This window comes from Pseudorasbora parva, chromosome 24 (genome assembly GCF_024679245.1).
Source record: "Pseudorasbora parva isolate DD20220531a chromosome 24, ASM2467924v1, whole genome shotgun sequence".
Lineage (NCBI taxonomy): Eukaryota > Metazoa > Chordata > Actinopteri > Cypriniformes > Gobionidae > Pseudorasbora > Pseudorasbora parva.
In genome coordinates this window covers 8,838,084-8,861,173 of record NC_090195.1, presented here as the reverse complement: position 1 = coordinate 8,861,173, position 23,090 = coordinate 8,838,084, and the positions used below count along the sequence as shown (strand labels likewise).

Sequence of the window (23,090 nt, the reverse complement as noted above, 5' to 3'; positions counted from 1 at the left end):
ACTGGACAGACTAACTAATGATGTACAACTGGCATCCAATACATTGCTCTTGTATAAGAGATTGGCATACTGGACATCTTATTTGTACATTTAGAGCAATCATACATTATACATCTCACCTTGATGCTAATAATATTCAAGATTAAACCAACGTTATTTTCATTATTTCAAATAAACCCTTGATTGTAGATCCCGCTGCCTTAATCAAGTGTCTGGGTATTATTTTAGATAAGTGGCTGGCTGTACTTTATCCCTTATGTAACAGTGACACTTCTGTCAGAATATTCTTGAAATTATTTAATTAAGGACAAGCTTATACACTGTAAAAAAAATTTTTTTTAAAAAGTTACCTGGTTGCCTTAATTTTGTTTGAGTTCATTGAAATAAAACATTTGAGTTAATACAATGACAATTTTAGAGGATCGACAACCTTTATTCAAAATATTATTAAAAGACTTTGTAAGCATATTGGGTAATTGTGTGTGTTTTATTTGTGTTGACACAGTGAAACATGCCAAAGTGTGCTATTTTCATGAGTTTCTATTTATTAAATCAATTTCCTTCATTGTATCAACTAAAAAATGTATTTCAATAAACCCAAATTTAATTTTAATTTGTATGCTATTTAATTTTTATGCCACATTGTTTTTCTCAGGACATCCTTCTTGAACCGTAGATTTAATTAATGTTTTGGAGGTGGGAGCATGGATCAAATTCTGCCAAAATTCACCACACAGTCTAATTACTTGTTTGCTTAGATGTTTTCCAAATTAACAAACATGAGAGATTAGAATTATCTAAACATAATGTTTGATTTGGCAAAAGAAAACAAAATGGCTATGCTATTGGCTGTTCTCATGTGATTGACGGGTGGCCACGCCATCACGTGCATCATCAGAGAAGAGAATAGATGACACTGTAGTTATTTTGAAAAAAATGATGCTCCCAGACAAATTGTGTATTGTAAATACTGCAATATTCCATAAAGTAAAAATAACTGTCATTTCAGATTTGATTTCATGGTAATGTTAACACACATAAAACATGCTAAATATCCTGTTAACATAACAAATGTCCTATTACAAAGGCTACATTCAATTTCCTCTCTATGAAATATCTGTCATATTCAAAAGGGTGGTAGCCTCATAAAACCTCTTTACTTATCAAAAGAGAAGGCAAATTTCTCCCAGGATGTTCCCCTTTTCAGGTAATGAGACTTTTTCAGTGGCAGTGTTATTCCTCTGACATTTATAAACGCAAGTTAATGCTGAGAGAGAGAGAGAGAGAGAGAGAGAGAGAGAGAGAGAGAGAGAGAGAGAGAGAGAGAGAGAGAGAGAGAGAGAGAGAGAGAGAGAGAGAGAGAGAGAGAGAGAGAGAGAGAGAGAGGGAGAGAGAGAGAGAGAGAGAGAGAGAGAGAGAGAGAGAGAGAGAGAGAGAGAGAGAGAGAGAGAGAGAGAGAGAGAGAGAGAGAGAGAGAGAGAGAGAGAGAGAGAGAGAGAGAGAGAGAGAGAGAGAGAGAGAGAGAGAGAGAGAGAGAGAGAGAGAGAGAGAGAGAGAGAGAGAGAGAGAGAGAGAGAGAGAGAGAGAGAGAGAGAGAGAGAGAGAGAGAGAGAGGAGAGAGAGAGAGAGAGAGAGAGGAGAGAGAGAGAGAGAGAGAGAGAGAGAGAGAGAGAGAGAAGCAAAGCCCTGCCTCTGTGTCCTCTCTTCCTTATTTCCTGAATGATCTGCATTAATATTGAGTTTAATGCTTCATTACACCCATGCCTTTATATGGGGAAAAGTGGATGATTAAAGTGCTCTGTGAAGCATCTGTCTTAAAGCCATGGAGTCATTTAAAAGAATCATGAGCTGTATGAATAAGTGATAGAACAGCCGCTAACCAAGCAACGGCAAACTATTAGAGGAAGAGAAAGGGTTTTTATTCTTTATACTCGCCAAAATCATTCTATAGGCTACTATTTTAGTTGGCTTTAATACTGAGCTTATGTCCTTCTGGAGGCTCAGAGGAGACCAGACCTTCTCATTTATACTCACTGTTATGAACAGAAGACTTATCCCTCAGGACATACAAGACAACAGGTCAGATTGTTAACAAGCGGGACTATTACTTGTTATTGAGACTCTACACACAGCAAAACAGGGTGTCAAAATTGTACCTTTAGGGGTACAACAGCTTGTCGCTGGGGCAGTACCCGGACATCTTTGTGCCTATGAACCTTTTTGTGGTAAAAATGGTACAAAGTTGTCCTTTTAAGGGTACTGCCCCAGCGACAAGCTGTTGTACCCCTAAAGGTACAATTTTGACACCCTATTTTTCTGTGTATGGACAGTGGACTTTTATATTTATATACTGAAGAAAATGTGAGCATGTCCAAATACTGGGGTGTGAGTGGTTGCTAGGTAGCCTCTATTGTCTCTTTTGTATTCTGGTCCATGGTTTGGGTTTTTCATAATTGTTTTGTTTGTTTTTTTTTACTGAAAATTTTTTGACCATTTCCAGTACAAGGGTGTTTTGGATGGTTGCCAGGGTGTTGCTATATGGTTTCTAGGTGATTGCTGAGTTGTTCTGGGTAGCTACTATAGGTGGATTAAGAGCCTTTAAACATAATTTCTTTAATATTCTGTTCCCTAGGGGTTATTTCTTAAATGCAAATAAATTAGTATGTCCAACACTGTAAAAAAAAGTCAAAGCCTGACATGTTTAAGTACAATCGACTTGGATGTTTAAATTATTTCAACTTAGATTACGTTAAACTGACTTTAAAAAATGAGTTACATATTGTATAATTTTTGTATTGTATAAAAGTTTAACATTTCTTAACTTCTTTTGATGAGTTAAAACAATGTAAAAACATATGTTGGCATAACTTATATAATTTTTTACAGTAAAAAGTATAGTTGTTGTGGGTGGTTGTTATGGTGTTGCTATGTAGTTTCCAGGGTGTTGCTAAGGTATTTTATGTGATTGACAAGTAGAGTATCTCCCTTATCAATAACATCACACCCACGTTACCATCGATTTCCCTCGATTTAGAAAATGAATTATTGTGTATTAACAGCATTTTCTCCGTCATAATATGTTTTAAAATGAATATGCCATTTAGCAGCACAAGCCATCCAGCATTTATTAATGAGATATTGTAATTTCGATCTAGCTTACTTCAGTGTGCCAACAAGTGCCTCAAAGCAGTCGTTGAGCAAACGCACAGTGTAACATTATAACATAATTTTCAACACACTCATCTAATATGATAAAACAGTGCTGTGTGACCTCACAAACGGTTGACCGGAAGAAGCTGAATCGGTGACTTTGAAATAAATTACCTTAGTTGTTGCTGTGTGTCAATTTCTCAATAGCAATCGCTTCAGCGACCTCGTTCAACTCCCACAAAACTCAGCCCTGCTCTGCTTCATACAACAGTAATGTTAATCTTATCCATGAACATTATTTCTGCCCGAATCCCATCCCGATTCTTTTCAACCGGCTGTAGAGGTGAAGTGCTCAATCTTGTCATCATCAAGCTACACCCATTTTGATTTGGCGACCTGTAGTGGCAAAAACGACAGTGTGGCTTTAATTACAAATAGTGACCCTGAGGTGTATTTGATGTTTGCTCTACTTCATACTTATCTTTTATCATTTAAAGGTCCCGTTCTTCTCGTGTTTTCGAAGCTTTATGTTTACAGTTTGCAATATAACATGAGTTCATGTTTCGCGTATAAAAAAACACCATATTTTTCACACATTTTACTTATCTGTACAGCGCTGTTTTCTCTGTCCTAAAAATGGCCTGATGATTTCCTTTTTCTATGAAGTCCCTCCTTCAGAAACACGTAAGGAGTTCTGATTGGGCCAGCGCTTCCCGTGTTGTGATCGGACAGCAGCTTAGCGCACTTTGCCCGGAAAGGTCATGACGGGGAGATACAATCGTTTAATTTCGCGCTCTTCTCCACGTGGGAGAGCAACAAGACCACGCCCCCTATTTGGTGTGTTCTTGTGGGCGGAGCGTTAGTCAACGAACTGTTCTAGTGATGTCATTCATGCCAGGAAGTGCAGGGCTGTAGTACAAACCGGCCGTTCGCTGTAGGCTTTGAAAGGAAACTTCTGTTAAATAAAATATCTCGCTTGGCATTGAACTTTGAGCTTTATAATTTTACAGGTATTATTTATGGTCTAACAGCAACATTTCACACTAACTAAAGTTTGAAAGATGGAATCGCGAAGAACGGGACCTTTAAAAGGAATCTCCGCTTGATATTCAGACATCTACATGCAACTAATTGACCTCTTTTCTTTACCTGTGTGAAGTTGTCGTTGTGTTTTGTCCCTAACAGACTAACCATTTTAGACATTTGATGTTTCAGGGAGACTATTCTAAATGATGTTAATCAAACATTCAGTCTTTGTAGTTGAACCATTTCATTTTGTTGAAGTATGGTGGTCAGCAAACACTAATGAACTGCTCTTGTTGGCTGCTTACCAGAAGCCCTTTCTAGAAGAATGAGCTTTAATTTCAGAATACCATCTCATTTAAAGCCCCTCTCATATTGAAGATGAAACTACAGCCCACCAGCACAGCTCTCCGATGTTTAAAAAAGAAAGACATTGACTGAAAATATTTTATTCCCTCATCATATTCCCTCACATAACTTTCTTTCTTTTGGAGACCACCAAAGCGCTGCTTTTTTCCCAGACAATGAAAACGGAAAGTGGCCTGCGGCAGCAGAGAAGATTGACTTAAATTTCATAACTTTCCTTACTGAAATATATACATAATTTATATAAGTGCAACAGTGCCCGCCCCCTTTTTCAGAGGCGCTGGTTCCGGAAGTATTTTTTTTCATTATGTTTTTTCCCATAGGGATTTTAAAATAGTCTTTGTTAAAGAGTTATAAGCCATGAACCAAGCCAATCAGCTACAACTACGAGATGAATAACAACACTATAAACTTTGATTTTACTTTTTTTTTTTTAAAGGTACAAGACGAGTGTGAGGGAAAACTACAATCCCATGAAGCATTACAAACAACATCAAATAAAAAAATGGACATAAAACTACTCATTTATGAATATTCACTCTATTGTGCATATATAATATTGTGTATATATAATATTAATATACACACACACACACACACACACACACACACACACACACACACACACACGTCGTGTTTCCATGTTTTATGAGGACTTTCCATAGGCGTAATGGATTTCATACTGTACAAACTGTACATCCTATCCCCCTACACTGCCCCTGCCCCTAAACCTACCCATCACAGGAAACATTCTGCATTTTTACTTTCTCAAAAAAACTCCTTCCGTGTGATTTATAAGATGTTTTCCTCATGGGGAACTAAAAATGTCCCCACAAGGACAAGGATTTCGGATATTGCCATCTTTGTGGGGACATTTTGTCCCCATAACGTAGGGATTACCAGCCCCCCCCACCCCATATATATATACACACACACACACATTATATACACATGAGTGAAAGACCAATTTTGGGTCGCACATAGGGAGATTAACTCGATTGCATCATTTGATTCATGGGAGTGAGTGGAGCGAAAGAGCAATATTGGAGCATGTTTGGTTTTTTTACCTCACTGGTGTGTAATTCTCTGTACAGCATCACGGGCAATGTAGTTTTTCATTAGGAATTCCGCATGATTCAAACAATTTGTTGCATTGTAATTTTAGAAGCTTATGTCATAAAAATTGTCAGTCGACTGGGAAGATTTTTAAACGAGTTTATTCATAAATCCTTAAGATCTTGCCTTCATGCTGTGGAAATATAAATTGAATCATATTGAAACTTGGTCATCATTCATTCACTTTCATTGTAATTATAGCAGCATTATGAACATTATGCTAAACTACTAAGAAAGTTTTAGAACAACTTGAAGGTGAACAACTTAAAGGGATAGTTAATTCAAAAAAGAACATTTTTCTCTACTTACTCATACTCAAGTTGTTCAAAACTTGTATGAGTTTCTTTCTTCTGTTGAACGCAAAATAAAATATTTAGAAAATTGTTACAAGACAGTTGACACCCATTGACTTCCATAGTATTCTTTCACTACTATGTACTAGTATTGTTTTGATCGAGGTCATTCCTGGTGTGAGAGATGGAGGGGCCTGGAGTACCTGCTGATGTTTTTGCTTTTATATAAGGTTACCAACATTCTTTAAAATATCATCTTTTGTGTTTAACAGTATTTAATGTTAGTAAAGTTTGTAGTGGAATAGACCAGAATTTATAGACCCCTTACTTGTTTGAGTCATGGTAACAGGCTTACATGTATTGTACAGATGTTGTATTGATTTGCCATTTATTTCAATACATTTCTCAGCCTGACACACACGCATACAAAAAGACATGTTTATTTTGAACACATTAGTCTTTTAATGATAAAATGTCTGTTTTAAGGGCTTTAAGAATATTTGTAATATTGTCTTTAGATGCTAGTCTGTAATGTGCTGCAACATGTCTTTATTAGGACTCTGATATATTGGTCTGTGGGATTGGAAACTCAATCTAGGTCAGTTGGTTCCTTAGGGTATTTCTGAACTGTAAAAATCAAGTATAAGCTTTTCATGTTCAGAATCCATACATATACATCATATAGTTCAGGATACATATAGAACATGCTCACAAGATCCTCAGTTATATTCCTGATCTCAAGTGCCAAAGAAAATCACAAATTATTTAATGCTTATAATATAATTAAAGCACAGTATAATTAGACTTACACTCCTAAACATAAAGGTTATCTATTAGAATCTATAGTTCCACGAAGAACCTTTAACACCCATGGAGGTTTTCTATTACACAAAAGGTTCTTTATAGTAGAAAAGGGCTTGTTCTTTACACTAATACATTTTTTTTTTTTTTTTTTTTTTTTTTTTTTTAAGAACCAAAACCGATTCTTCTATGGAATCACACCTTTTTGAACCTTGAATATGATGATTTCTCCGGTCTCATCATGGAAACCACACTCACATTTATCAGCCCAGCTGCCATGTTTCTTCTCAGTGGAAACCCATCCTAACTGTCACAGTAATGTAAATAACAGCCACCCAATTATCATGATTAGTTTTCCTAGAGTTTTCAACAGATGTACAGCTCTACCACACCACATAGTCAAACATATGCTAGCTCTGTAATTGATTCTCTTCAAGGTTAATGTGAAAATCTGAGGGGTTTCCAGCAGTGCAGATGATTGAGTAATGTTTTTGGGAAAGGGGAAAAAAATCCCCACAAGACTTTATCACAACTGTTTTAATATGTAAGGGGGGCTATTAAAAAATAAATCTAATAAATAAAAAAGCTGTAAGTGTTTAAGATAAAGTCAAAGTTTTTTTTTTAATTAAATAGTTCTGCAGCTGAGTGTGGGCTGTTATTTATTTATTTGTTGCTATTCTTTTTGCTGTTATTCAACAATAAAACTATTTTGAGTGAGAACACATTTGCAATATATTTATTCTCTGAGGAGGAAATTAAGGGATGAGAAAAATTGGATGAGAAAATAATCCATATTAGAAAAACACACACACACACACACACACACACACACACACACACACACACACACACACACACACACACACACACACACACACACACACACACACACACACACACACACACACACACACACACACAGACACACAGACACACCTATACCTATCAGTGCTGGGCAATCGATTAATCATGATTAATTACATCCAAAATAAAAGTTTGTGTTCACATAATATGTGTGTGTACTATGTTTAATTAATTACTATGTATAAATACACACTCAATGTATACTATATTTAAGATTTGTTTTATATTTCTATGTAAAATAATTATATTTATATAAAAGATAAATTATATAAATGTAAATAGCCTACAGTAGACCTATATATATGCAAATATTTCTTAAATATTAATGTGTATTTATAATTATACACAGTACACACACATATATTATGTTAACATATTATGTTAAAACAACTTTTATTTTGGATGCGATTAATCTTGATCTATAAGCTTAAGCTGCGTCCCAAATGTCTCACTACTATACACACTTACACTCTGTACTTGTGCACTATGTACTCATCTGTGTAGTGTATGAGCTTTACATGGTTATTTTGCCATTCAATATGGGAATCTGGTATTGTCTCCCTTTATTAAAGCTGCGTGAGTTGAGTGCGCAAAGTGTCCAACATTCCACACTTCTTTTTTTCTCGTTAATTTAGTGCATCATCTAGGTATTTAAAGTGCACTTTTTATTTTTGGAATTTTCAGTGTGAACACATACTTACACTATTTATACTTAAAAACGTTATAGTGCATAAGTACGCGATTTGGGGACACAGCTCTAGTTTTTTTTTTTTTTTTTAAAGAAACATTACATAAAAAGGGGAAAAAATAGGCTACAATTCTATTTTTACACTAACCCTGTAATTAATACTAAATAAAATGGCGTATAAATCTCATAAAGTTTGTTTTTTAAGTAAGTATACATGATGTATTTAAAATATGTGATTTTCTTTAACAGAACATTCCCAGAATTCCATGCGCTTTTGAGCGAAACATCAAGTTTGTTTACAAATGAGTTTATTTTAAACATTAGCGTTTTCTGTTGGTGGTGTGTGCGTAATGTTAGGCTATTGATCAAAGTTAAATTATCACTTGATTTTCTTACATTGTTCCGTCTGTATTAGTATATTTAATTAACAGTTGTGTTGCTGTTCGCCACAGTTCAAGGAGCAGAGGTGACAGTGACTGAAGAAATAGCGCCTCTCTTTTTAGAGTAGACCATTTGAGCGGACGATGATGATAAGGCGCGGGCACGGCGCCTGACGTGTCTCTTCATCATCAGCTGCTTGGAGTGAGGAGCGCGCGGTGGCACTTAACCGCGCTCTCCTCTTTCTCGCTCTCTCATTCCGGCTCGAGCGCAGTGCCATGCGAGCGAGTGCGTCTTCGTGTGCCAACCTCGCGTGCGCTCGGAGCGTCAGACCCCGGCGAGATGCGGGAACTATAACGGGAGCTCAGATGTTTGGAGGTTCTCCACTGGATTGTTGGTAAATGTTCCTGCCCCACTCTCTGACGACCATGCTTTATTTCCAGCTGGTGATCATGGCGGGCACGGTCATGCTGGCATATTACTTCGAGTACACGGACACGTTCAACGTGCACGTGCAGGGCTTCTTCTGCTACGAGACCGCGTACACGAAACCCTACCTCGGACCCGAGGACACGAGCGCAATCCCGCCCGCCCTGCTGTACGCGGTGGTCACGGGAGTCCCCTCGTTAATGGTGAGTCTCTGAAAGCAATGACATTGATTGACAAGTGATCATTTGATGTTGATTGTCGTTAACATGTGCTTTTACATCAATGAACGAGTTGCTGCGTAAAAGCAAACCAGGCTTGAGAGTGTTCAATGACATTTGATCAATTGACATTGATTATCATTTATAAGTGTTTAAGTGCATTCATGGATCAAGGCAGATTAGATTTATTAGTTATTTCATATTGAAAAGTGTTATTAAATTGATTGATTGAAAGCACAGCAGACTAGAATTGATTTATCGGTGATACTTGATATAGATTTTTCTTTGATAGATAATGATGTTATGGTTTTTTCATGTTGGTTTTCTCTGAAAAGGCATTTTAAGTTATTTGTAGTAGTAATACATTAATACGCCTTTCAGACTGGAGATTTATGTGATTATTGATTGTATTTAATATTTATTGGGTCACACTTTAGGGTCCAATTTTCACTAACTAACTATTAACTACGACTTTCCCACAAATAATCTCCTAATCGCTTCTTATTAATAGCAGGTAGTTGTTAAATTAAGGGATGTAGAATATGGTTATGCAGAATAAGGCATTAATATGTGCCTTATAAGTACTAATAAACAGCCAACATCCTAGTAATATGCATGCTAATGAGCATTATTAATAGTGAGACCCTAAACTAAATCGTTACCATTTATTGTTATTGATTTTATGTTATTTGATTGTTTGTCATTTGTGAGTTTTTTTTGTTGTTGTATTTGTTGATCATAAAATTAATAACGGCAGATCAAACTTGAGATGTAAAGCTCCTTTTATTTGAACTGTATGGACTAGGATAAATAGTTTTATAATATGCAATTTGTTTTAGATTTTGATTGGATAATTGATTTAGCTTGCTTTGATTTTAGAGGTATGCATAAAAACAAAATGTGGTATTTAATAGAGATTTTGATTGTGGAGCGTTGTAAGTGATTGCCTGATAGTAATTCAAGCTAGATATGCACGAAAGAGGTTTAATAAAAACACTTCCGTAATATGTGCAACAGTGTCGCATGCTTCTGGCAATGTTGTCTGAGTTATAGAATGAATGCATGCCATGAGTCTTTAAGATGAGACCTTTGTGTGAGTCATAACTGCCTTTCCAGCTCTTCTGAATTTTGTATGTTTATTTGTAATTTGAAGGATATTTTTAAAGCATTTCACAGAATATTCATTACCATGCATGCAGCAGGGCTGTATAATTAACCAGCAGATCCAAATATGTTTACTGCACGTGTTCCATCTTGGTAAGTCGGCATAATGAGATTTCTTTATCTATGCATGCATAAATTAAGCCTGCATATCATAACCCCCCTCTCTCTCTTCATATCAAAGCCTTTGATGTTAGAGATCACACCAGGCACTGAATGCCATCATCAGCTTGTCTATTCACTCACAACTACGTAAATGTTAAACACCACTTGGTTATTGAAAACTGCAGGTTTTTCATGAGGGAAAAAAGCAAACTGCGAGTATAGACATCTCACTGTCTGTAATTTAATGTTCACCAGCCCACATAATTTCATCACTGGCAGTGACTCAATCTGAGGTGCCGCCACGCTGGACCTTTGCTTCTCTGCCAGCTCATAGTGTGGTTCTGTATTCACCTAATGTGTTTAACAGATGAATGGCAGCAGATAAATGGATGTGTTTAAAATGTGAACCTCTCTGTGTTCTCATTTGGTTCATTGTGTATTTTGTTTATTTTAGAATTACCTGACGCCATGATTTTTATTTTTCTCTGTTTCTCTATTTTCTTTTCTTTGTTTCTGCTAAATATACAAGAGAATTTCATGCACATAAAATAAATAAATAAATCACATTCAGTGGACAAGAATTAAGCTTTATATGACCGGGAGGGGTATTCCAGAAAGCAAGGTTAACTTACCGTCACATATACCTTGAACTTTCGGTTGATGAACCTTGTTTAACCACAAGTTATGCTGGCGATTTATATAACATACTTAGTGCACATCATAGTGCCACCTATTTCCTCTTCGTTTAATAAGTAAGCTTTATTCACAGAGAATAAGGATTATATTATTTGTTTGACGCTAATTAATTGAATGCAGATCCATGCGTGAGATGACAATAAATTAAATCATAAATATATCTGAATTAACATTTAAACATTACCTTGTTATAATAGTGCTTTAGAATTAATATATAATATTATATAACTGTAACTATACAGTATAACAAATATGGTTATATAATTGTATTAGTTATATAACACACATCTGAATACCTCTTAAGCAAACTAACCCATGGGGTTATGTTCAGAGAGTGAATTGCTATGGCTACTTGCATACCCTGAAAGTTAGCTCAGTTTTTAGAACCGAAAGTTGAGGTTATCCGCTTACTTACCCTAAAGGTGATGAGACACGGGACGACTTTTTGAGCAATGTTGCCAGGCAGTGTTGTCAAGCAACTAGCATGTCTATTTGGATACTTTAGATCGGTTGTTGTCTCTGTCTCTCACCTGGTTTCCCTTTGATGACAACATTGCCCAGTAACATTGCTCAAAAAGTTGCCCCATGCATCAATGCATCACCTTTATACATATCCAGATGTCACATAACCTGATTTCTGGAATGCCCCATCTTCTTAAGGTAGAAGGCTTAGGGTAAAAACATTTTTGACCTTTTTGAAAAGTTGCAAACGCGTCATCAGATTCCCTGTTTACTCAGATCCGTGAAAAATATAACACAGCGGATATAATACAGCAAATAATACGCTGTATTCTAGGCCAGGCCAGTAGTTGGCGATGTGACTTTGTTAAAGAAACTTTACGCGTCTAGACTGAACACGTAATACCCCTGCACATGACATCGCCAGTTTCACAAATGAGCTTTTTGTAGTTTAAATTGCGATGGTTGTGGTATTGCTTTCAAAACTCTAAAACACGTTTTCTAAAGCTTGAGTTTTCAGGCCCCCAGAATGCTGTTGTCGTATAATTGAATGGCCAAAACGCATAACAATTTATGAATCTGCTCGGAAGAACGTCGACAGCACCCAGATCTTAAATCGCAATTATGTTGAAGTTTTACGATCAGGAATCCTGTTGTGTGGGTTGGACCCCGAGGACAAATGGGCGGAGACACTGGAGATTATCACATGAAATGAAACCACACCCAACCAGAAACCAAGCTGACAGAAGACTCGCCTCTAGCTCGCGCTGTAACGTGAAGTCCACCTTCACACTGTCTCCATGACTTCATCTAAACATTTTCCTTTTTTCCGCTGCAAATTTTCTGCAAAAAGCATTCCATACACTATAAACGCAAGTTCTTCTTGCCGGTCACCTGTCATGTTTGTTTACTTTAAAGTCTCTTTTGAGATGTTTTGATGCGAGAGATTTTTGCGAGATTTTCTGTGTTCACAGGCAGGACTGTTAGTTTGCTTTCACACTTGGTTCGATTGCCTGGACCGAACCAGAGTTCGATTGTTCCCCCCTCCCCCTCCCCCTCCCCCTGCTGGACTGTGTTCATATTATATTAAATGGGTCTGAACCAGGGTTTGTTTGCGTCATCAAAGCAGCAGCTGTTTACCTGGTTGCTTAGTAACGACAGCGAGCGTGAAGGTGGCGAAATGCATAGCGTTGCTCTCGTCACTTGTTATATTTTTGTTTTTGAACCGTTGGTTTTGTTACCAAAGCTTCAGTACATAATGGCACTTGCGTCTGCCGCAAATGTACTGGAAATATTCTAAAGAATGCCGAAGACAAACAGAAATTCAATCTACAGCTCTCTGCTTGCATTATGTCAGTGACGCTTATCAGGTAAATGAGTGAAACACACATCGTATTAATAGTGGTTAACTTCCACAAATTAGTAAGATTGCGTTCACGTCATCAGTGAACCGTACTGGAGTGCACATGAACCAAACCCCAGACCGCCTGTTCAAGAGGACTCCTGTACGGTTCGTGGGTGCGCACCCGAGTTCGGGAGATGCGTTCACATCATCCAAACGAACCAAACTCTGACGTCTTTCGAACCTGGGTGTGCACCGGTACTAGTGTGAAAGCACCCTTGTTTGAGAATGATATCTGTTCATGTGTAATGTGCTTTCCTGGTCATATCGTGGCACTCCGAGGAACAAAACGGTTAAATCTATGATATCGTCATGTATGTGTTCTCTCACATTTTGAAAATCTTATAAGAGTTTAAAAATCTTTTAGCGTGGCCCCAGCTTCATCAGATTTTCATGTGGTGTGAGGTGTGTTAAGAGTGACTGAATCTGCTGGGAAGAATGTCAGAGCAGGAATGAAATGTAAATATGCAAAATGTTGAATATTTGTGATCAGAAATCTTGTTGTGTGTGAGGGTCCCTGAAGACAAAAATTGCAAAAAAAAACTTCATCCAAATGGCATGCTTCAATTTGTTTGGCTGTTTTTAATATGGTACTTTTTTAATGATTTGGTTATGCAAATTTAAAGACTGATTTTAGGACATCAGGAGTTTTAAGACATCTTTGAAATATATATTTTTAAAGATATTTAATAGAAAGTAAATTATATATATTTGTTTAATTATTATTGTTACCAGTACACTGTAAAAATTCTATGTTCAATAAGTTATGACAACATTTGTTTTTGCATAGTTTCAACTCATCAAAATAAGTTAAGAAATGTTAAACTTTTTTATTACAAGATGTAATTCATTTTTTAAAGTCAGTTTAACATAATTTAGGTTGAAATAACTCGTTGATTGTACTGCAAAAGTTCAAAATTTGCCTTTTTTTTACAGTGTAGAGAGACAATGGGAGACAAAGCAGATTTCTGACAACACTGTCATGCGTTATGTTTCTGACTTTATTTATTTTGTGTATTTATTTTATTCTGATTATTTTTACATATTCGGCCCTATGAAAATTTTATTATTTAGCTAATTTTTCCTTGTATAATTGCATTTTTACATAAAAACAACTCAAATTGTAATTATTTACTCACCAAAGTTGTTGTTGTTTTTGTTTATTATTATTATTATTTATTTATGAATGTAGCTCTTGGTGAGTTAAATTCTTAGCCCTGCCTTCAGCAGACCTATATATTCTGCTTTGCTTTGTTGGTCTGTATCAGATTTCAGATTTCCTAACTCTAAACATCACAAAAAAATCAGTACACTGAAAAAATTCAGTTTTAATTGGCCAAATTGAATTTCTGTGAATTAAATTGCATCAATTCACAGAAATTTAATTTGGCCAACTGAAAAATAAATAAATAGATGTGATCAGTCACTAGAAATTTTTCAATTGAAGAATTTTTTTTACAGTGTATGTTACTTTTCAGTCAGATAGTTCTTCCTGCATCTTGTCTAAGTGGGTGGTTTTTGGCTAGAATAAGCTGTAATATGGACTAGACTTTATGCTAATAATCAAAAGTATGGCCACATGAGACTAGATTGGTTTCAGTAGTTTAAATCAGAGGGAAAGAGGGAAAAAAAGAAGAAAATCAACTTATTTTTAGTGATTCCTTCCTGCAGACTCTAATAGATGCATTTTTCATTCACAGTGCTGACATGTTCTAAGCATTGCTACATGGCAGCTAGTTTGTTATAATTTTTCCCAAACACCTTTTTTAGCAGAGTGAGTGGCGCAGACAAATATTGGCTCATGTTGTTCTAGAGAGAAAAAATAACAATCTGCCCCTACATTGCAACACTGTGACCCCAGCCAAAGCTGTCGTAAAGAGAGATGAACTCTATCTCCACAGTGTACTGCTCATAAACTCCACAAACCATCACGCTGTGATTTGTAGTCTGAAAGGCTTGCGGTAAAGATATGAGTTTCAGACAGAGATATTGCTCAGTTTAAGCTGATGGTGGCAAAAAAAGACATTGATGTGTTGAAGTGTGGACTATGGGGAAAAGTCTTACAAAATCAAATGATTAAAAAAATCCCTCAGGATAATAAGTTCGCTGCCAGATTTGGATGCGATTGTGCGATATCACCCCTAGACAGTCAGACGTTTGGATAAACCAGACTGGTATGCCCATCACATCTTCATTTAAAATGGATTACAACAGAAAATCTTATTTAATACCGATAAATCTTCTGATAATGAATGGAATTTAAAGATCACTGCCAAATATGCTAAACCATAACAAAGCCCATTCTTCATCGGAGATTATAATAGACAAAGTTTGAGTATAATCGGTTTACCCAAACATTTAATGACTTTTCATGATGACTTTTGCAGATTCACTTGATAGTGAAAGGTCTGACCAGTAGTCATGGCAAGATTAAGATGCAATGTGCCAGTCATTTTAACTCATGATTTGCAAGTGCGCTTGTTAATATATGTCTTATAATTTAACATATACTCTCATGCACAGACGACCCCCCCCCCCCCCCCCCATCATGTGCCCTTGAGCAAATCACTTAACCCAGATTGCTCCAGGGGGACTGTCCCTGCAATAAATATGTGCTGTAAGTCACTTAGGATAGGAAAGCAATTACTACATGACTGATAACTATAACTAACAAGCTAATACATGCATACCTTTAGATAGGGCTGGGCGATATGTCCTTAAAAAAAAAAAAAACACAAATTCGATTTACGATTTAAATCGTAAAAAAAATATTTGCAGCTTGGTAGCACCTACATAGGGTCTAAAACTTTCAGCATGTGAATAAACCCCCACTATTCCACAGTATAAATGGGCACCATATCTTTTGATATACATATACATATCAAAGGTTTATGAATTGATATGCAGATAAAATTAACTTTTAACAACAGTAATGTGCAAAAAGTATAGGGAAAATTTAAATATTATGCTCTTATTAAATATAGATTACCATTGTTCTTCAATATTCTCACACTGAACTGACCGACAGCTTCAGTGATTATTAAAGGAGCTCTTTACTTGTTTTCTGTGTAATTTAGTCACAATTTGAATAAGTTTAATATTTAATGAGACTGTGACTTCCTACTTTTCTCCATATATTATAGAATGGAAATGGCTAATAAATCAATAAGTGCTCTTCTGCTAGTAATAGTGGGCATTTCATTAAAAAAATAAAATAATCCTTGTTTGCCACAAAATGGTCTACAAATAAAAAATTAAAATAAAATAAAAATCGACAATTTCTTCCACAAGACCCATTTAAACTTTTAGTTCTATAAACCATCACATTAATAATAACATTAAAATTGGACATTTAGAGCTTTGAAGTGCTGGAAATGAGTGTGAAGCTCTTGAAAACTCTATGTTGAAAAATCCATGTGGTGTAACAGTAAATAAAAAAACATTTTTTTTTTTTCAGATTTGTGACTGTAACCCCTGACCTTCGCTCATGTTGTCTCAATGTTTCTCCTGGTCTCCACGTCAGCTCTGTTTTAATCTGATATCTGTGGTTCATAACAGAGAATTCTGCACCGAACACCTCCACTAGATGATCTCGCAGTAGCGATGTTATTAATTCTGTGGTGAATTTAAACGCTTTCTCACTGGATCTCCAGCGCTGATCAGTGTCTGTCACGACATCGGCCCGTGTATGAGCTCGCGCTGCATTGGTTCCGTTCAGATTCACAAGCTTGCAATTCGATTCCAAATATTTTTTTATAATAATAGTTATATGAAATATTTCTACAAACATTAAATGGTTGCCAGATTAATTCACACGTACATTAAATATGTAATATGGTTCATATATTTAGCAAAATACTCCTCTAGAGTTAATTTTTCTAGCTGACTAATGAGTTTATGGACACTGAATATTGTTTTTCTGAGGTAAATGTGACATTGTTTACAAGCTGTTTAATTTTTCCATGGTTTAAAAACTGACTGAGTGATTCCAATTTGGCAATAAAAGGGATGTAGTTTAAAATCTGAGAATTTGTTTCATGTGAATAGTAGCGAAGTACAAAGATTACTGCAATTTATTGTATGGGAGGCGCTCCACAATGTCCTGTTCATTCATCAACTGAAAACAGGATGACTAAACGATTCTAGGGATTTAAGAATCGATATAGTTTTGTAAAATTTAAAATCGATTAAACTGCAGTATTCTTCAATATTCAATCTATATCTTTTTACCCAGCCCTAATATTTATGTGTATATTTTGATATTTATCATCATCAAAAGGTTAAATATATTTCTAAAGTTATGTTTGGTACATTTAATGATTTGGGGTAAAGGGAATATCTACATTTTGAATGGAAGAACATTCATTTCTTTGAGTGTAGTGTATGTTGTTTTTGATCTCTCTTTCACTTTGAAGCTGTTCAATTGGTGTTTTTTTTTTCTATAATGCATGAAACTCTGAAGAGCATAGATACAGATAGATGACAGCTGTCTGCTTCGGATGTGCAGTCACATCATCACATTCTTTCAATGATGCTGAGGCTTTCCATTTATGTTCCTCCCCAGAAAAAACATACTTCTATAGTTCTATTATGTCTTAGTTTAAACTTAAATTTTGAATAAGAGTTTATAATTGAGTTGTGAGTGTGACTGCCATCAAAGACAATTCAACAACCGGTATTGACAGCATGTTTTTTGGCACCCACCATTATGCTTTCAAAAACATCTAACTGCATCCATTTAGCAGTTGTAAAGTGTTATTTAAATGTGTATGGATTCAGGTGCCATTTATGTAATCGTTAGATTGTCAAAATACAATAAAATACTTCTCAACTCATACATAAGCATGCTTAACTGCTGTATTTTATTTCTTTCACAGTTAGAGCTCTCATAGCATTCATTGAGTATATATGGTCTAATATATTTTTAGTTATGGACATACGGGTTTTAAAATCTTGTTTAGGTGAAACTTTTCATGACATGAAGGTATGAAAGCCCAACTTAAGTAAAAAAAAACAAAAAAAGCATGCTTTTGTAAATTGTCATAATTATGACATAATTCGGCGTAGACATACAGGCGGAATCACATGCGGGATGATGGTTCGTTTAGGTGTAGACATTTACACGGAAGCACGGTGTAGACATACACGCGGATGGCTCAAAATACATACAGATAACACGCCACTTGGCTTTAGAAAGTGGCATCTATGTTTACGGAAAGTCATGATGTTTGAGAAAAACTAGTGAATGTTGAACATGGTAATCTGGATATTGACATTTACCAGTTCAGCAGAAGAGGTGAAGAAGAAAAAGGGTCCAGTTTGTGAAAATGGTAACCCCCACCAGCACGATAACCCCCATTTGTGGCCGATAGTTGTTGTAGTTGGATGATATTGTGTTACATTCCAGTAACAAGCCTGTATCAAAATGGGTCAGTACGAAATACATGTAATACAAATATGTGTACTGTTACACCCCTATTAATGATATAAAAAAGATGATTTTAAAATTGTAATCAGAAAAATCAAGAGGTTGATCCTGTGGAGATGTTTCCCTCCACTGCGTTAGTCTATTATTCTCATTCAATACATCCAGTAAGAGACATCAAGATTTCTCTCCGTTCTACAGAACAGATTGAAAAGACGCTCTGTTAACTGAAAGTGGGCCATCAGTATGAAATAGCTGTTTATTAACACATTCCAAACACATATCTCTCCATTGTCAACAGCGATCATCTGGGCCCTACAATCCAGTGAGAAACCAACAGATGTTCATGTCTGGCTGAGTGATCAGAAATTCACGCTTGAATTGATCTGTGTTTACTGAGTTTTAGCCCATTAGGTTGGAAATGGTTGTGCTTATGTCCACTGTTGGACATTAGCATTGAGCTACATATGATTTGGTTGTCGTTTATTGGAGTGCCGTTATGCAGAAACATGTGAATATGTTGTTTTAAAACATTTAAGTTTTAAAGCTACAATATGTATTTTTTTGCAGTTAGGGATCACTAACCTCTTTAAAACAATTACCAAGGTGTAGATTGATGATGCTGTGAATGCGCATGGAATTATGGAACTTGTCGTCGATGGATCTAATAGTATTTATGGGGAAATAATGTTTATGAATGAGTGAACTACCTGCAAGTGCTGAATTACTACTCATACAGGTCAGTTTACAGACTAATTAAAATTGTGATGAATCTCAATGCTGTTTCACTTGGTCTGCACACTATCTAAACTGCATTTGAGTGTGTTGAAAGTTATAATGTTATCCTCTGTGTTAGTTTGTTGGCTGTATGAGACTTGCAGTATAAGCTACATCAACATCAGAACATCATACTGATGATATTCTAATATTTTGTCGTGGTGAGCTACATAACATTGAGTCGTTTTATGCTTGCACACCTGTCTAAAGCACATGCAAGAACGGCATCTCTGTCAAGTCGAAGTTTGTTGCGATGCTCTCGCCATCTCAAAAACGCTACGTCGATATTGGTCCTCATTTTGTTTCAAAGTCTGCTTGCCATGGTCCTGAATGTTTGAACTAAACTACAACAATGCGCCATGAGATATTATGCAGTTGTCCAAATCTGTTGCCATGGTTTCTACAGCAGTAAAAGCGCCATTGACAGGCGACTCCCTCACACGTGCCGGTTCCTTGGTTAAAATGTTCGCAATTGTCTCACGATTTACAAATAGTTGTAAAGTTCAACATTTGGAACAAAATGTATTACACTGGCCTAGTGGGTTTTGGATATTTTACTGCAAAAATACTACATATTGCATGTTTAAATCATGCTTGTGTAAAGAAAAGTCAGAAAAGAGATATAAAAATCCCATTAGCTCAGCTGTATCCTTTGTTTCTTTCTCTTCGTGAGATCTACAGACAGCAACTGAGGTAGGCGAGCATAGTGGTAAGGTAAAAGAGAGGGATTTCTGCTCAGTAACTTGGAGGACTAACCTTGTGCCTAGATCTTACCGCTGAAGATTTAACTTCTTTATTCTTAATGCAGATTAGGTCTTTGTGTTTATACCACTGTGTGCTCATCATATATAATCTATATCACTGTGTGAGTTCATCTGTACTCTAATTATAATTGTTTGGTGTGTTAACCTGTTTCAGATTATTAATATGTTTTAATCAGTGAAAAATGTAAAAATGCAATCCAGCCCTTAAAGTAGTTAGTTTACCAAAAATGAAAATGATTTTACTATTTACTCTCTGATGTTTTTTCAAACCTATAAGACTATCATTGTGTTCCGTATTTTAATGAAATCTGAGATATTTAGTTCCCAGCATTGACAGCCTGTGCAACTACCACTTTGTCACTTTAAAAAGTTTATGAAGAGATTGTAAAACGAATCCATTTGAATTAAGTGGTTTAGTCCAAATTTTCTGAAGAGACACGATAGCTTTATATGATGAACAGATTTAATTTATGCTTTAATTTACACATAAACATTCATCAATGCACACATCAGTGCATACTGTTTTCACTTTGAAAATAAGGAGGGCAGTTGTGGCCTAATGCTGTGTGTGTGTGTGTGTGTGTGTGTGTGTGTGTGTGTGTGTGTGTGTGTGGGCGCGCGCACGTGTGGAATTACACAAGGGTGAGTAATTAATGGCAGAATTTTCATTTTTGTTGTGAACTATCCCTTAAACCTTTCAATGTATAAATACTGTTTAAACCTCATTCAATTAACCTACTTTTATACCTCCTGTTGTTATTCAGTCATACTGTATTGTGGCAACTAAAGGTGTGTTCACACCTGGTATTTTTGGTTTGATCATTTGAATAAGTATTAATGCTGCCATCTGAACCCTGGTGGGCAGTCTGGGCACCAAACAAGTAGACACAGACCTCTTAAAAATAAATCTTGGTCCACTTAAAAACAAACTCTGCTGGGGTTCGAATGACATATGAACGCTACACGGACTATAAACAAACTAAAAACGGAGAGATGAGACCGAATGCTCTCGCATACCTGTTTTTTCATCAGTTGTGAGTTTGGTTCAGGCATCAGAACCGCGTCTTCCTGCAGCAGATCTTCATTTGTGTGTGTGACGAAGGAATTTCTGATGCTGTTTTGACTCCTTTACACATTTTATAAGCTTTTTACGAGTTCTCGACTGGTCAAAATACCATCATATGAAGGCAACGAGCGCATTTAGCCTGGTAAATTCATAAAGGCTGGCAGTAAGGTTGTGAACGTATCCCTATGCCTTTAGGTTTGGTGCTAAAAATGCCAATCTGAATGCTATGTGGACCAGGACTACATTTTTTTTTTTTTTTATCCGAACCAAGTGAACCGAACTACCAGTGTGAATACACCCTAAGAGTCACTTTTGTAGACTTGCCAGCTTGGCATTTCAACAAGCTCAACCAATGGTAAGAGGTCAGGGCGGGGCAATCTGTTTGTTTGACCAATGGAAGGCAAGGGGCAAATCTGTTCTAAACCTTTGTTTTTTTCTGTTCTGTTTCTTGACACTAGTGGTACAAAAATGGCATACTTCACCTTTAATGTCAATATGAAATAATCTCAATATACAGTGCACATTGTTCCAAAGAAATATGTCTTTGTAATCTTTCATTACAATCAAATAAATTGCTTTCCTTTTCAGTTGACATCACCAAGACCTCTTATGTTTCAGCCCTCTAACTACCAGGTAGAAACGTTTTCACAACCCAGTTAATTCCTAATGGATAAAATTTAGGGATTTTTTTCCCCCCTCATTGAATATCCTTTTTCACTTGGAAATTGCCACGTCAAGGTTATCTCCTCATTATACCGGCACACATGTGTTTTTCTCCATTAGGCTGTTGCATTAAAATTATAGAAGTATACATATTATACTCTCAGGGAAATATGTGATAATGTCTTAAATTATCCTAAAATAGCTTTTGTCAACAGATTTATGATATGTGATTAATGTGTATATAATCAGCACATTATGTAAAATAAGTTGATTGACAGCCCTGCTTTAAATCTATTTCATAATGATCGTAGAGCTTTTTAGTGCTGTATAAAAACAGAACTGATGATATGTCTCTTTCTTAAGTGGGTATGCCCCCCCCCCCCATTCTCTCTTCTGCTGGAAGCTCATAACCTAGATTCTGCAGTGTATGTGTGTAAAGCCTTGAGCGGTTGTGCTACTGTTTCAAAGTAAGGAGGGCGGCAAAGGGGCCACCAAACTCTTACGCTTCTCTAGCCAAATTTTTATGTGGTGGTTCATGTGGTTTGAGAATGAGATTAAATCCCTCTGCTTTTGGAAGTAAAAGATCCTACTTGCATGTATAAGCCCCCAAAGCAAACCCTCAAGGAGCTGGACAAGCTTTTAAATCACTCTGACAGATCAGGCAGAGCCTCAAGCTACTCATGTGTCCAAATCCTGGTCTATTTACCTCAGTCAAACTCTGATCCCTCTGCTTATGCACACACATTTCTTATCAGTTAACTTTTATTCTAGCTAGTTCTCTTTAAACACCTAAAATCTTTATCGATCCTAACATCCATTTTTAAAGATGACACGAAAACTGATTTTCTCAATTTACTTAGCACAAAATTTTCAGCAGATTAAAATTATATAATGTTTTCCAGAATGCAACAGGATATTTAACAAGAAGATAATGTTGGGCAGACTGCAGGACTATTCATTGGAAATTGATTGGATTGTACAAGCTGTCTTTAAAGTCCCTTTCGCACAAGTGTTGATCCCAGAAAATTGCCATAGAATTGCTAGATTGCCTTCTGTGTGAATGCAAACACATCCCGGGATTGATCCTGCGATCAATCCCAGGATGGGGACCTAGAAACATTGCTGGTATCAGTCCTGAAAAGCACCTTGGGTGAACAAAAGGCAAGACCAATGCTTCATCGCAATGTCGAAGACTCTTTGACCAGGGGTTTTAAATGCAGATCAATCTTCACATTGCATATTAACA

The 23,090-nt window shown here is 36.2% G+C and overlaps 1 protein-coding gene across 4 annotated transcripts in view; it reads left to right on the top strand.

Moving 5' to 3' along the window:
- Window positions 1-23,090, top strand: part of plppr5b (phospholipid phosphatase related 5b) — a 70,691-nt gene that overhangs the window by 12,263 nt on the left and 35,338 nt on the right. For 3 of the 4 annotated variants that reach the window (XM_067435233.1, XM_067435232.1, XM_067435231.1), the window contains one exon: window positions 9,123-9,311. In XM_067435233.1, coding sequence (XP_067291334.1) covers window positions 9,123-9,311 — 189 coding nt within the window. Of the gene's footprint in view, window positions 1-8,785; window positions 9,312-23,090 lie in introns of those variants that run through there. The other variant, XM_067435234.1, reaches the window with a different exon arrangement.